The 13844-nt window shown below is 34.0% G+C and overlaps 2 protein-coding genes across 23 annotated transcripts in view; one reads left to right on the forward strand and one right to left on the reverse strand.

The window, feature by feature from the left end:
• The window catches only part of LOC126708726 (putative disease resistance protein At4g10780), a 109922-nt gene that overhangs the window by 85370 nt on the left and 10708 nt on the right, over window positions 1-13844 (reverse strand). The window lies entirely within an intron of this gene.
• The window catches only part of LOC126708729 (nodulin homeobox-like), a 95010-nt gene that overhangs the window by 1272 nt on the left and 79894 nt on the right, over window positions 1-13844 (forward strand). For 2 of the 15 annotated variants that reach the window (XM_050408625.1, XM_050408634.1), the window contains exons 2-3: window positions 465-516; window positions 698-826. The exons of 3 other annotated variants lie outside the window; for them this stretch is intronic. In XM_050408625.1, the coding sequence (XP_050264582.1) occupies window positions 475-516; window positions 698-826 (171 nt within the window). In that variant the 5' untranslated portion in view covers window positions 465-474. Of the gene's footprint in view, window positions 1-294; window positions 377-464; window positions 517-697; window positions 827-2321; window positions 2406-2481; window positions 2608-2867; window positions 3087-3533; window positions 3666-3807; window positions 3904-13844 lie in introns of all 15 variants that reach the window. 10 more of the 15 variants (XM_050408632.1, XM_050408640.1, XM_050408637.1 and 7 more) reach the window with 10 other exon arrangements.

Raw genomic sequence — 13844 nt, forward strand, 5'->3', positions numbered from 1 at the left:
TATATAAATGCTAGTTGAAATAATTCATGCTTCCTAGGCTCTATCTAATATGCCACTGGCTGCAAGAATACCAGTGTGGAATGCATGCAATTTCACCAATTGTAATTGTTGAAGATTGAGGTTCAATAAACATCGTGGACCCTGCTTGCAAATAGAAAAAATCTGATGTCTTTTATGCAACTCAAGTTTCGCAATGGTTGCTATACATCATTTCATAATCGGAAGGAGTGGGAGTTGCTTCTCCTACAGATTCCTTTTTACATTTGAAATTTCCATTAGTATTACTTGTACTAGGTCCCATTGTCTGCCCTCAACTTTCAGCCCTTGGAGTGACTTCAACATAATCAAGCTTTTTGCCTTCCTGAATTGCAAAATAGTAACTATCCTATGCTTACTAAACTCATGTTGGTGATTGCTTGCTCTACTTCTCTTTCTTATGTGATTGTTTTTCCCCTTGGCTTTAGATTTTCAAGAATGACGCTTGCTATGGAAGAACCATCATGTAGTTTTGCAGTAGTAAGTAATCTGAACTTAACCTGAACTTGGCTGCATATTTTTTCTATCCCTTTTTTTTTTCCTTGTGATTGTCTGTTTGATTTAACTATTTTACATTTTTTTTTTTTTTAAAATTTAAATCTGTTTCTTCAACTCATATTCCCTCCTGTTCCCATCATAATTTAGTTCAATTTATTTGTAGGAAGCCATTGACTTAATTTCAGCAGTGAAGGGGTTGCATGGGCTTAGCTCCCTGGAACTTCATAAGTTATTGAGGGACTCCAAAAACTTCACTATTCACTACCTTAATAAAAAAGGGTCATCAATTAAGGTCAGATAATGCATCATTATCATCAGCATCATGGTCGTCATTTATCATCAATATGCAATCCTGTTTTTACCTTTTTATTAATATGTGAGATCTTAGATTATGATTTGTTTCAGATTGATCTGGTGAAGCTTGCAGGATTTCTTCCCTTGCACCTTATGGCAGTGCTTATGTCATCTGACAAAGATGAAACCCTGTTCAGATACTTGTTATCCGGCATTCGTCTCTATTATTATTAATCTTGTGTTTGTTTCTTATGTGTTGAGTACTTAACATATTATTACATATTGCTCCAATGTCTGTTGAGAGTCTGGAGACTTGATGGATTTTCTGAGCAAGCTGTATTCACTATTTTTACAATATCTAGTCATTTGGTTCAGGGTAGTCTTTTAGGCTTCCCAAGCATTACCTGGTTGCAAATAGATCAAGGAATTATATAGCATAAGCACTTTATTGGAAAATTTTATATTTTAGTTCATCAAATATATATTTAATTGGGTAAAATTGTTACTGTAGTTTAAATAAAGCAGAACTTTCTCAAGCCATGGGAATTTGGATTCCCTCTAAAAAGGTGCGTATTTGTATTCCCATGACTTGGGAAAGTTACGATTTTTAAAAGTTACACTTATGCCCTAATTTACTACCAACTACGATATAACTTTTTTATTTCTTTCAATAAAGTGTTTATGCTATGTATTTAACTTTCTTTTTTCATCATATGGTTAAATTCACATTTAATATTTTTTTTTTCCTATTTTTGTCTCATATTTTGATATGTTTTAGTCTTTTAAGAAAATAAATAATTTTGATCTAAAATGCATGATGTCTTGTTAAATAATATAAATATATATATTATTTTGGTCTTATATGTGTTTATACTAGACTATTACTTTAGGAGATTTCACTTAATTTACGGCTCATATTCTTTTTGATTTTTTAGTTATTATTTATTTGTAGAAAGCCTTATAAAAGTAATGAGTAAAATGCTTGACATTGTATTTAAAACCTTAGGATATCATGGGAAGAATCAATAATTCTTATAAGATTTCTAGAAATAAACCAAACATCCACCTCACATTAGAACCTAATCAAACAAACATGGTCAAGCTTACTTCTATAATCTTGATCATCATAGTGGCCTTTATATATATAATGCCAAAACTTGATTTTGGGATTCTTAACTGAATGTTTTCCTTCTCCTTTTCCTTTCAAGATAGTAGAGTATTGTTGTATAATTGGGGTTTTTACTGTTAATGTCTGTGTAAATGATTGTTCATGACAAGGGACAATGTGAATGCTATTTTTCATTTATGTTTAATTGCTGAATTGTTCTTTCTTCTGCTATTCACTTTGCTTATTCATGGTCTCTTTGGGATGTATGAGACCTCCATCTCTTTCTTTCCAAAAGTTCCGAGTTTTTTGCCATGGCACTAGAACAGGTGCTATTCTAAAGGCTACAAATTCTCTCCAGATTCTTATGCTTGAATTATGGTTTCAGATTTTGCTAGATGATGTCAAGGTGACAGAGCAGCTGCTTGACCTGGTGTTTTATTTGCTAATTGTTCTTGGTGGTTATAAACAGGTTTTCCACAATCCTCATCTTCTGAGGTCTATCACCTGTACTACTTTATATATTGAGACTTACTGTAATGATGCAGGAAACCCGTAATGACTCCATGCCCCTTATGCATTCAGCAATGGTGGCATGCAGTCTATATCTATTAACAGGATGTATATGTTCACAATGGCCAGATCTTGCTCATGTATTGCTTGCACACCCTGTGGTATAACTTACCCCACATGATTTAATTAGCTGCTATTAATAGAAATAGGGTTCAGTTTAAGTAATCTCTCTTCAAAGCTACTGTTTTCATGTTAGTGGAACTTTTTTATATTCATTATTCCATCAGTTTAAGCTACATTTTTAATCAGTTCCTGAGTCTAATCTGTGCTCTTGCTATATTTCTTTTTCCCCTTCTCAGTTATCAAGTTCTGCAAGCTTACACATATATGCAGTCAGTGATCATGAATCTTTCTGCTACAGGTTGACGTATTTATGGATGCTGCTTTCGAAGCAGTTCTTGTAGCCATTAGGTTTCTCGACATCAAGCAGTCAGCTCAATATCCTGTTTCATGCATGAAATCAAATCTGACTGCTGAACAAATAGTTAACTATCTCTGCCAGCAATGTGAGGCTTCTTTACAGTTTCTTCAATCATTGTGCCAACAAAAAATGTTTCTGGAGCGCCTACTCAGGAATAAGGTTTCCAAGCCAGAACTCTATTTTTCCTTTTGTTTTCAGTGAATGATATGTTAGGGGTCTCTTATATGTTGTATCAGTTGGCTGAAAGGGAAAGAGATGGGACGAGTTCATCATTTTTTCAAACCAGAAGTACCCTTGGGTAGATATCTGTGTAGATATAACCCTCTCTCAATTGCATTGTTTACAAGCAAGGGCAAGTAGGCAGTGAGACATACAGGGAGATTTGCATTGCCAAAAATCTTGGTTTGGCTGACAAAATCATGGTTTAGATTGTAGCAATTATTAAATAAGTTCAAGTTCATATGATATATGGGTTTCTTATTGAAAATTGACTTAATGGATACTTGTAAAGTTATTGGCCAATTCTATTTTCTTATTTGGTTGATTCTTTAAGATTATATACAGCTGTTGTTATTTTCTTAAACTCTCGTTTTGGTACTATTTCAGGAACCATGTGAAAAGGGTGGTGTTCTGTTTTTTGCGCGAGCCATCTTGAAGCTAAATGTCACACCACCTTTTGTAGAATCCTCCAGAGTTGTGGCTGCTGTATCTAGGCTGAAAGCTAAAGTCCTATCAATTGTGAGTCCCGGTGATGAAGATTTACTGTTAATTTCTACTCTGAGGCTTCAGCTACTTCAGATTCTACTGCAGCTTCCCATTGTGTGATTCCTCTGTAAACAAACCTCATTTATTGAAACTAGTCACATTTCCTCTTTTGCAGCTGTTGAGTCTGTGTGAATCAGAAAGCCTCTCTTACCTGGATGACGTTGCTAGTTCACCAGGGAGCCTGGATTTGGCAAAATCTGTAGCTTTAGAGGTAAGTTCCTGTATTATTCTTAGAGCGGGCTATCCTTCTCAATGGACCATTAGAACTTCTTGTACAGCCGCTTGGTGGCTTGCTCTGAAGTGGCTCACCAACGGACCCAACCTTTTTTTTTATGTTTTTGGCTGGAGGATCTAACATGATTATCATTTTCACTTCATTGTCTTTACCTGTGGTCCTCTTTTCATAATTATTTCTGGTTATGGAACATTTCGTGAGGTTGGCTTTTTGAGTGTGTACCAAAAGAGATGGTAATTTAAGCAGAGATCAACTTTTCTGTCCTCAACCCTTGGGTTCTCTCATTACTAGTAGACTGCAAACTGCATTTATGCAAGTGACAGTAGTCCACTTTTTTGTCTTCTTGAACATTCTAGTGTTCTTCTAGATACTCTTTTTCTGTGCGTAAAGCCTGCTTTTACTATGGTTTTGTCAGCAGGTTTTTGGGTTATTGAAGACTGAGCTTGGTAGAGATCCCAAACATCCCAGACAAGGACAGGAGATTCAGAAAGAGCTGCAGATAATTTAGCTGCATCAATAACATCAGGTATAAAGTAAAATATACCCTGCCAAATGTGGTATCATCTCATCTCTGATTGAAGAAGTTACCGAAGATGGAAGTTTTTTCATTGGACCCAGTCATAACTTTTTTCTCTTGTGACATCAGCCTAATTGGACAACTTAGAAAAAAAAAAAAAAAAAAAAAAGTCCTTGGATTTTTTTCAATTGGAATGGTTAAATTGCCTTATCCATCTGTCACTTCAAACAATCTTTTTAGATTCGATTACAAGTCATCTTGTATTGTTTCTGCACTGGGAAATATTTCCTTGATAATATCTGTAGATAATATTTTGTTCATATACTGTGTTTGACTATTTTTTCTTTTCATTGTGCAGGGGCCTCCAGCTAGTGACTATAAACTTAAACTTGCACGTTTGTATATGTAGGACAGCAATACCTTAGGTACAAGTTTGTAGAAACAGGTTGTGAAGCAGTACCATTTTTTCAATTTTCAGTTTAGAGGATGTGTAGTATCCTTAGGCCTTTTTTTTTTTTTTTTTTTTTTATTTTTTTTTTTTAAATATTTATTTATTTTGGGAAGGGGGGAAGATGGGGATGGGAATTAGCCTTGCCCAGTGAGAAAATTTGTAACAGTACAAAGATCCTCTTGTTTAATGCCATATCTTAATTTGGGTTGCCTCCATCTACTTCCTTTAATAACTGAGTTATATTTTTGAAGTATTGATAATCAATATAACTGTTCAAAGACAAGCGAATGTTATAAAATCAATCTCTGATTAGAGTTGGCCTGTTGAAAAGCTGAAATTTCCAGGAAAAGAAGATTAAATCATGATCCCATGTCTGTGAAGCGTTGGTTCTTGAAACAAGAAAAAGTTTCATGGATCTGGAATATGGAACCTCTCTTTTATGGTGTTCATCAAATCAACAGCAAATGCCGCAGGCTTGGATCCTTTTTTTTTCTCCTCCTCTCGTCGAATGTTCAAGAGATAGTTAAAGAAAGATCTCTGAAGCAGGTCCTGCCCAAGTACCCATTTTTAAAGAATCACAGTTGTCTATTTAAACATGCCTGATGAACAACTTATGCATCATATGCAAGGAGGCCCAATTGTCTATTTTATTTGCATTTTTAAGATCATTGAATTTTTTAAATGTTGATCTCTTATATCTTGAATAAAATTGAAGGATTTAAATAAGAAGGGATTCTTCCCCTATGATAAATGATAGACATTACATGATTGGTTTGCCAAAATATATCAAAATTTACTTATTGCCTTTGAAATTAGGTTCAAGTGTTGTAATTTCTTCCTTGAAAATTTTCCAAGGAGTCACTTTCTGTTAATATACTTTAAACTTCAAAGGAGTATCCAACAAATAGAATATTGACACGACCAAAAAAGAAAAAGAAAAAGATGAGGTGGCTAGAAGGTTAGAAGGCTAGAACAAGTTCAACAGTAGATGAACGAAATTTACTAGAGGAAAATCTCATTGGAATTGAAACTAATATTGAGGAATGTTATGTCAACAACATTTTCACTAACAAATCTTAAGTAATAAGTAGTTACTGGTTGTTATTATTGGAGCAAAAAAGTAATCTCATTGGTAGGTTTAAATTTGAACCAGTAACAACTAATCACCTATGATTTATTATGAAAATATTGTGAGCATAGTACTTCTCAATATTTATTGGTTGAAATGCAACCACATATCAATATAATCCAAACTATAAGCAAAAATAAACACCAAAATGGAATCAGTTAGTAATATCTTGACTTGAAGTTAAAATGCAATCTAACATCGATGTTATAAGTTTTAAATTTTATTTTTTTGGGTTCAAATGATTATGTGATAAATACATCTTTTTTGTGATGTCTTATGTCTATTGTTAATCTCATATTTTCATCTATCAACTCTCAAAAGAAGAAGAAGAAGAAATCTTATTTCTTTCTTTTGTTTTTTTCTTATATATTTTTTATAAAACATATGAAAAAAAAAAAAAACTTTATAAAAGGAAGGAAGGATAATGTCAATAGGCTAGAGAGACAAATTATAATTTACTACTGTGGGGCCCAAGAAGTTGTGGTCCTGGCCCGTCTTTACATTGGGGCCCAAGGCCCGAGCCGAGGAGGGGTAAAGCCGAGGACGTGTAGTAAAAGTCCAAGTAGTCCTGAAACATAACCGAGGACAATTCTGTCCTCGGCGTATCCAAGGTTCCCCTGAAAGAAGAGGCAAGAGCAGTATAGGAACAGTTTTGGGAAAAGCCTAAAATATCTATGTTGATAGGGAAAGGGACGCTGGATAGTATAACGACCAGAGAGAAAGGGAAAGCTGTCATTACTGCCATTGAATACTCTACACCTGACAGAGCCATACTCTTCAGCTTTTACAACCACCCCCAACCACTTTGGGTATGGGCTGATGGGACAAGTATCAGTCCTGGAAAGCCGAACCTACACGTGGACGTAGGATAAGGGATACAGGCTAATATAAAAGGAAAAGCAAGCAATCCAAAGAAAGGGGGCTGGGAAAAAAGGCCAAGAACTAGAGCCTCTCAGACCGCCTCAAGGAGAAGGACTCCTCGAGCAAACTCGGTTTAATTCTGTATAAACATCACGACTAACCATTGTCCGGTGACCAAGGCCTAACCTTTCAAATCCACGCTCTACAAATGATATTGTTTGGGCCTTTTTACGTGCGAACCCAGTATCATTTTGGGTCGTGACCTCTCCACCCTTTTTTAAATAGAGAACAGTAAATTTAAACATATATTCTCATTAATGTTGGATACTATAGTACAGTGACTCTCTAAATCTTACCTGAGGAGCTCAATTTCTGCAAATGCACTATTCTGTCATTCAGTACATGAATCGGCAGTAACAAGTAGTTATCCTCTTCCAACAAATTTAAAAGCTGGAAGTACCTTGGAAGATTCCAACATATAGTCTCATTATGCTTGGTGGATACTATGGTATTGTGACTCTTTAAACCTTGCCTACAAAGTCGTCTTCTGCTTATATTGAAAAAATAAGATGGTTTTATTGGTGAGGAGCTTGACTTCTACAAATGCCCTATTCTGGCATTCAATAAGGTGATAACAACTGTTTTCTTTTTCCAAAAAATTTAAAAGCAGGAAGTGCCTATTCTTAGATTTATCACTTATCAAAGAAGTAATTCTTATTCCTACCCAAGTGAAAATGTCTCCTTTAGAATTTTTTTTTTTATTTTTTTTTTTATAGGTATCTCCTTTAGAATTTCTGTAAATATACCTTTCTCTGTCTTGATGTTGAAGCTCTTTGGTGTGGTTTTGTGATGTTCTTATGTTTCTATTAACTAAGTTTGATTGGATTTTACATATAATTTGGCAGTCTGTCCTGGAATCATAGTCTGTGATACATTTTATTTATTCTGATTTGGGATTAAACCTCTGAAGAAAGAATCTTGTATAGGATTGAATTTTTAGGGTGCAGTATAACATTTCAAAAACTAACTAATGACAACAACTAAGAAGCCACAAACAGTCAAATTTATATAGATTATAGAATTTTTTTTTACAACATTTGCCAATCATACTATTTTTCTCTATATACTATATAGTATATACATTCGTATTGACTATAGAATGTTAAGACAAAAGCTGCAAATGACGGGTCATTTTAAATTATTTTTTGCTATGCTGCAAGTTGTGTTATAACCCTCAGAGTTCATCACTAAGCTATAAGTCGTACAGTTTTTATTACCTGTGTTGTTTAGCATAAACTCAGAAGTCATCAGGTCATTAATTTGTTTAAAATTCTGTTAAAGATGACTGGTTTTCCGTTTTAGAGTTTGTTACATTTCAGTTTTGGTTTCCCGCCTTTTATTTTCGATGTGTGTCTGTATAAGAATAAATACCAAAGGTCATTTCAGTAATCAAGTGAGGAATGCATTTTACAATTTCTCATATAGAAAATAATTCTCTGTTTTTCATTTACCTTTCCATATTTTGCTTCTAGAACTCTGCCCTGCTCTGTTTTCTTTTCAGTAAATAGATTACTTGTTTATCATTTATTTTTTAAAACAAAAGAGAAAGGACTGAAAGTCTGAAGTTGAGAGAATTACTATTTAGTAAACTAAAAAATACCAAGTAATCTTGGTCTGCGGCAACATTAATTACTCAGTAGTGCCACGGTTTAGAAGAGTGACAAGACACTCCTAACCAATCACATGAGGTGTTACATATTCCCAATTTCCCATCTGCTTCTAGTTGTGGTTCACCTCTATGGGATTTAAAAACTTGGTAATGACCAAAGAAATACAGCTTGTTTGGAGATTGGATCTAGTCATAGTGACGAAGGCTGCGAGTTTAGAAGAGAGTTAAGGTTGATAGGATGTATTACCTTTGAACTATGAGCACATCAATTATTAGTGAGCTATATGTAGCTTTAAGACTCTACCGATAAGGATTGAGATCCCGTGCAATACCGGGGTGCAATAATTTCAATCTCAGCCATTACTTTAATCTAACAGATATAAATATGACACATCATAGAGCCACGTCATTGATCCACGTGACACCACTTTCACCCATTTCTTTACTCTTTTCTCTACACCCTTCAGCTTCCTCAAATTTCAAAAAACTCTCTCTCCCTCTCTCTCTTCCATCAGATCTTTCTCTAGGACTCCATGGCTCAATCTCCATGGCTACAGCTAGTAGCCACCACATTCCGCTCCACCAATTCCGGTGGTGGTTCCGGTAAATTTCCTATGACTCTAATCGGTACTTATGAATAATAATGTATATACTCAAGGAATAATCAACTCAGCTTATGTATTTTTGGAATATGCTTTGATTATGTATCTGAAACACAGATCAATCTAACTAATGAAATACTGTAAGTTTTGTGTTTCTACTTTTGTAAATGTTGAAAAAAAAAGTAAGGAGAAGGAAAAATGTTAAGATGCATTCTCTGTTTTTATGTGTTGTATAATCTAATTTGTTCTTTGTAATTTTGGAATATGCTTTGATTATGCATCTGAAACTTAAGATAGAAAGGGGCTGAATTATGAACTTTAATTCTAATTGGGCATTTCTATGTTATACAAATATGGTATTTACTTATACAATAAAGCAGAAATTGGATTTAGATTTAGGCACAATTGAGCTTATGAACAAGAGTTTGTTTTATGCATTTTTTCCTCATTTATTGTGGCCAAAGGTTATATGGATTAATAACTATATATCTCTTGTTTTCTTGTTAACAGGATAAAATATTAGCCTTTGCTGCCCAAAAGTTCAATATATCTTGCCAGAAAATGTTTTGAAGCATTCCATGATTTATATTGTTTTTGTGAGTTAAAAGATAGAAAACTTGTACTGATATGTTGAAAGAATTTGTAAGACAATCAGATGAAACAGAGAAACACAACTCAAGAAAGAGCATAGCAGCTAAGACACATTACATGACAGTGTTGCAAAAAGAAAAGCTTGACATAAAAACTGCTAAGAATATGAAGTGTTGGTACTCTGCCAGGAAAATAGTAGCTCTATCAAAGATGGTCTTCGGTTGTAACTGAATTTTTTCAAAGTAGAACTTGTTACAAGCATTCCATGATGTATTGAAGCCATATCTTGTTGTCAATAGGCTAATTTTCAATATCATTGAAACATTGAATGTATTTTCTAATTTTGACTCTTAAGGTAGTTTCATTGTTCATTTACAAAAACTTTTACAAGGATTTAGAGTACAAACCAAGAAGAATGTAATAAAATTTAGTTTTTATTTTATTTTATTTTTTTATATTGGTTTTACTTCTAAAATGTAATTGATCGTGTTCCTTTATATTTCTAATTTCTTGTAATGTTTCAAATTGAACAATTTTGATGTTGCCAATACAGTCATGAATTGATGCAAGAGTTTGATCCAATAATGAACAAAACTTTATTGAAATGTATACTTTGATTACGAGGCTATTAGAACAAGAGCCCTAATTAAATACACAGTTATGGGCAATGATTTATTTCCCTCAATAGAAACCTAAAACTTGCATTCACAAATTCTGTAAGGATGCAAGTTGAAGCTAAAGTGTAATGAATAAGATAATACCCAAGCAAAATACTTCCATTCAAAACAATTTTTGAATCATACAAATAGCTGCTAAAGGTAAATGTTGAAGTTTATGTATCCAAAAGAAAAATATATTTCTACAATACTTCTTCTTAATGGTAGTGCTTATGTGAGAACACGTGTCCTTCACTAACCTAAAGGTAAACTTGCTTTCTTATCATGACAATAGATGTTATGCAATTTTGTTTGTGTTTCTATTTATTTCGTTTTGTAATTTTTTGAGAAACTATAGTTACTCGATGAGATATATCATATCAAGATTGTTTTGAACCCAGTGAAGCTTTTGTATGCTTCTTTTATTGTGTTGTTCTAGGTTCTCAGAATACATATACATATACGCGTTATGATTTTCAGTTTTTTATGAGGTAGTTGTATTATTTGATTGCCTACTTGCAGCTTTCTTGCCATGACAATTGATGTTATGAAATTTTGTTTGTGTTATTATTCAATTCGTTTTGTAATTTTAGATGCTATGAGATGGTTTTTATCCAACTTGGGATAAGATCCTGTCCCATTTATATCTCTAATGTCCTTCAATTTTTGTATTTAAGAGAAACAAATCATAAGAATATTTCCTATCAAGAAAAAAAAAATCATAAGAATATTCTAAAAAATTACTAAAGGTGGTAACTTGTAGGTTTTCATACATTTTTTCTTATTATTATTGTAAGTAATTGGCAAGAACACGGTAAGATTACTAATGTCAGTGCTCAATGTGTAGAAAATCTCATTATGAGAGGACTACAAAAATGACAAGCCCTTTGTCTGTCATTGTCTTAGTTATTTGAACTAGCACATTCTGTCCATCATGACCCAACAATGTTAATCCACCCTCAATGATAGGCTACATCGTTGATATCTATGATCAAATCAAGACTATATATAAGTTAACATTCAAAGGAAATTGTTCTCAAACAATATATCATTTCAGCTTCACATGAGGACAAGTTGAAAGAAAAAAGCGTTTGTATACCCTTAGGATCCACATGAATAAAACCTATGATAGGCTTAGTTCAATTTCAGAATGCTTGTTTTGTCTATAATGGGCTTCAATTATTGACTATAATGACCAAGAAACACTGGGGGTCATTTGTGTATTGACCACCAGTTAACTTGAGATGTTTGGTTTGGATCAGACTTGATTATCCGAGTGGAGAATTTGGAGCCAAGAGGCCCAAGATCCATAAAAGTCTAGATTTGTTGTTGTTGGCCTGAGAAGGAATTGCTTAACCAAGGCACATATAGATGACTTTTTGTGGTTTTTCTAGCTACTTTAAGGCCCATCTGGAAATAAAGAAGCAAAGCTACTAGGGAAGGTGAAGCTAATATTGCAGTCAATATGCTAATTTATAAAACTCTTTGGTTTCTGAGAGCAAGCATGGTGGGACAGCAGATGCAAGAGAGAGAAATGTCTTTGCCTCTAAACAAAGATGCATGTCTTGGTTGGTAGCTCATTATACTTGTGGACGGCTTTTAGGGACGAAGTGGTAAATGGAAAGGAGCAAGTTTTGTTGGCAAAAACAGACAAGGCAAGATCAGGGTAGCTAAGAGAAAAATAGAGATAGAGATATGCCATATGGGTTAGAGGTTTGAGTGATGAGAAATGAGTTTTGAGTTTTGCCTAAACCAAACAGCCTTATAATTATTGCAACGAAAGTCTTATATAAGCATTAGTATCTATCCTTCTGTTTCTCTTACTGTAGACTCCTACACAATCACATGATGTGTTACATATTCATATCTGCTTCTAATTATGATTCACCTCAATTTGTTTAAAAACTTGTTAAAGCTTAAAGGAGCACTGGATCAAGTTCTAGCAACAAAGGCTACTAGTCTAAATGAGAAACAAAAGTTGAAAGGACTAATTACCTTTGAACTATGGGCACATAAATCATTCGGGAGCTACACGTGGTTTTAAAACCATTGAGATCACTATTTGTCAACCTTAGATTCTGACATCTCACTGATGATTATTTAATCTGTTGTGTTGTAGAAGAACCGTAAAGTGAGAGGCATATGTAGCAACCGAGTTAGTCCAAAACAAGATATAGTGTCTTTTAACTTTTAAGTCCACTGTGTCAAAGAGCATCTATTTCAAGTAGTAACCCAATTTTAGCCGAAAATCAATTAAAAAGATAACATTTAACAAATGATTTAAAAGCTTTTAGTCGAGAGTGCACTTGAAATTTAACAAATTAAGTTGCACCTAGAGAAAAACAAAATGATAATTATGAAAGATATTAATTAAGTGATACAGCAAGTTGCAGCTGGTTCTGCTCTAGCTAATGCAGGTGCAGATTTTGTCTTCAAGGGGGAGTTACCTAGGCTGTTTTTCAAATAAGACTTTCTTCATCATAAGAAAGCTTCTTCTTTTTTTTTGGGGAAATAGTCCCAACTATCAAAGATGTTAAGCATCTATTTATTAGAATACAGCAAGTTGAGGTGTCTCTAATCAAAAGAACAGCCAATGTAGTTGTTAAGGGAAGAAGTGGTAAATGGATAGGAGCAATTTTTGTCGGCAAAAAGGGAGAAGGCAAGAGGAGGATGGCTGGTTGCTATAGTTGGACAATGACAAGCAAAACTGTGGTTATTTATCTGCAATTAGAGAGGCTTTGTTGATATTCCATCTGCAGAAGTTTCAAAAAATGGGTGGTGTAAAACCAAGCAGATTGATGGATGCAGTTTGCATCCACCAATTATAGACCTATAGCAATTCAGAAGTTGCGTGCATGGTTTGAGACAAATTGAAAAGGAGGGTTCTAGCTGAATCATGGCAGCTTTCAAATATGGCAACTAAGTCATACAATCTATCAGACTCTAGTTTTCAAAAATAAAAAGATCCACTAGACAGTCCAGACATATATGTAGAATAACAAAAGCACTCCTAAACAATCACAGGAGGTGTTACATATTCCTATCTGCTTCTAGTTATGATTCGCTTCTATTGCATCAAAAAACTTGTTCATGACCTAAAGGAGACCACTTGTCTGTGCATTGAACCAAGTTCTAGCAACAAAGGATGCTAATCTAAAAGAGAAAAAAAAGTTGAAAGGACTAATTACCTTTGAACTATGAACACGTCAATCATTAATGAGCTACATTTGGTTTCAAAACCACTGAGAACACTATTTGTTAATCTCAGAGTCTGAAATCTCACAGATGATCAATTAATCTGTTGTATTGTAGAACTGTAAAGTGAAGGGCATATATAGCAACCTAATTAGTCCAAATTACAAGCTCATTGGTGTCTTTTAAGTCCACTGTATCAAAGAAAATTTACTTTAGTTCAAAAACAATTTTAGCCTAAAATCTATT

Source organism: Quercus robur, chromosome 12 (genome assembly GCF_932294415.1).
Source record: "Quercus robur chromosome 12, dhQueRobu3.1, whole genome shotgun sequence".
Classification (NCBI taxonomy): domain Eukaryota; kingdom Viridiplantae; phylum Streptophyta; class Magnoliopsida; order Fagales; family Fagaceae; genus Quercus; species Quercus robur.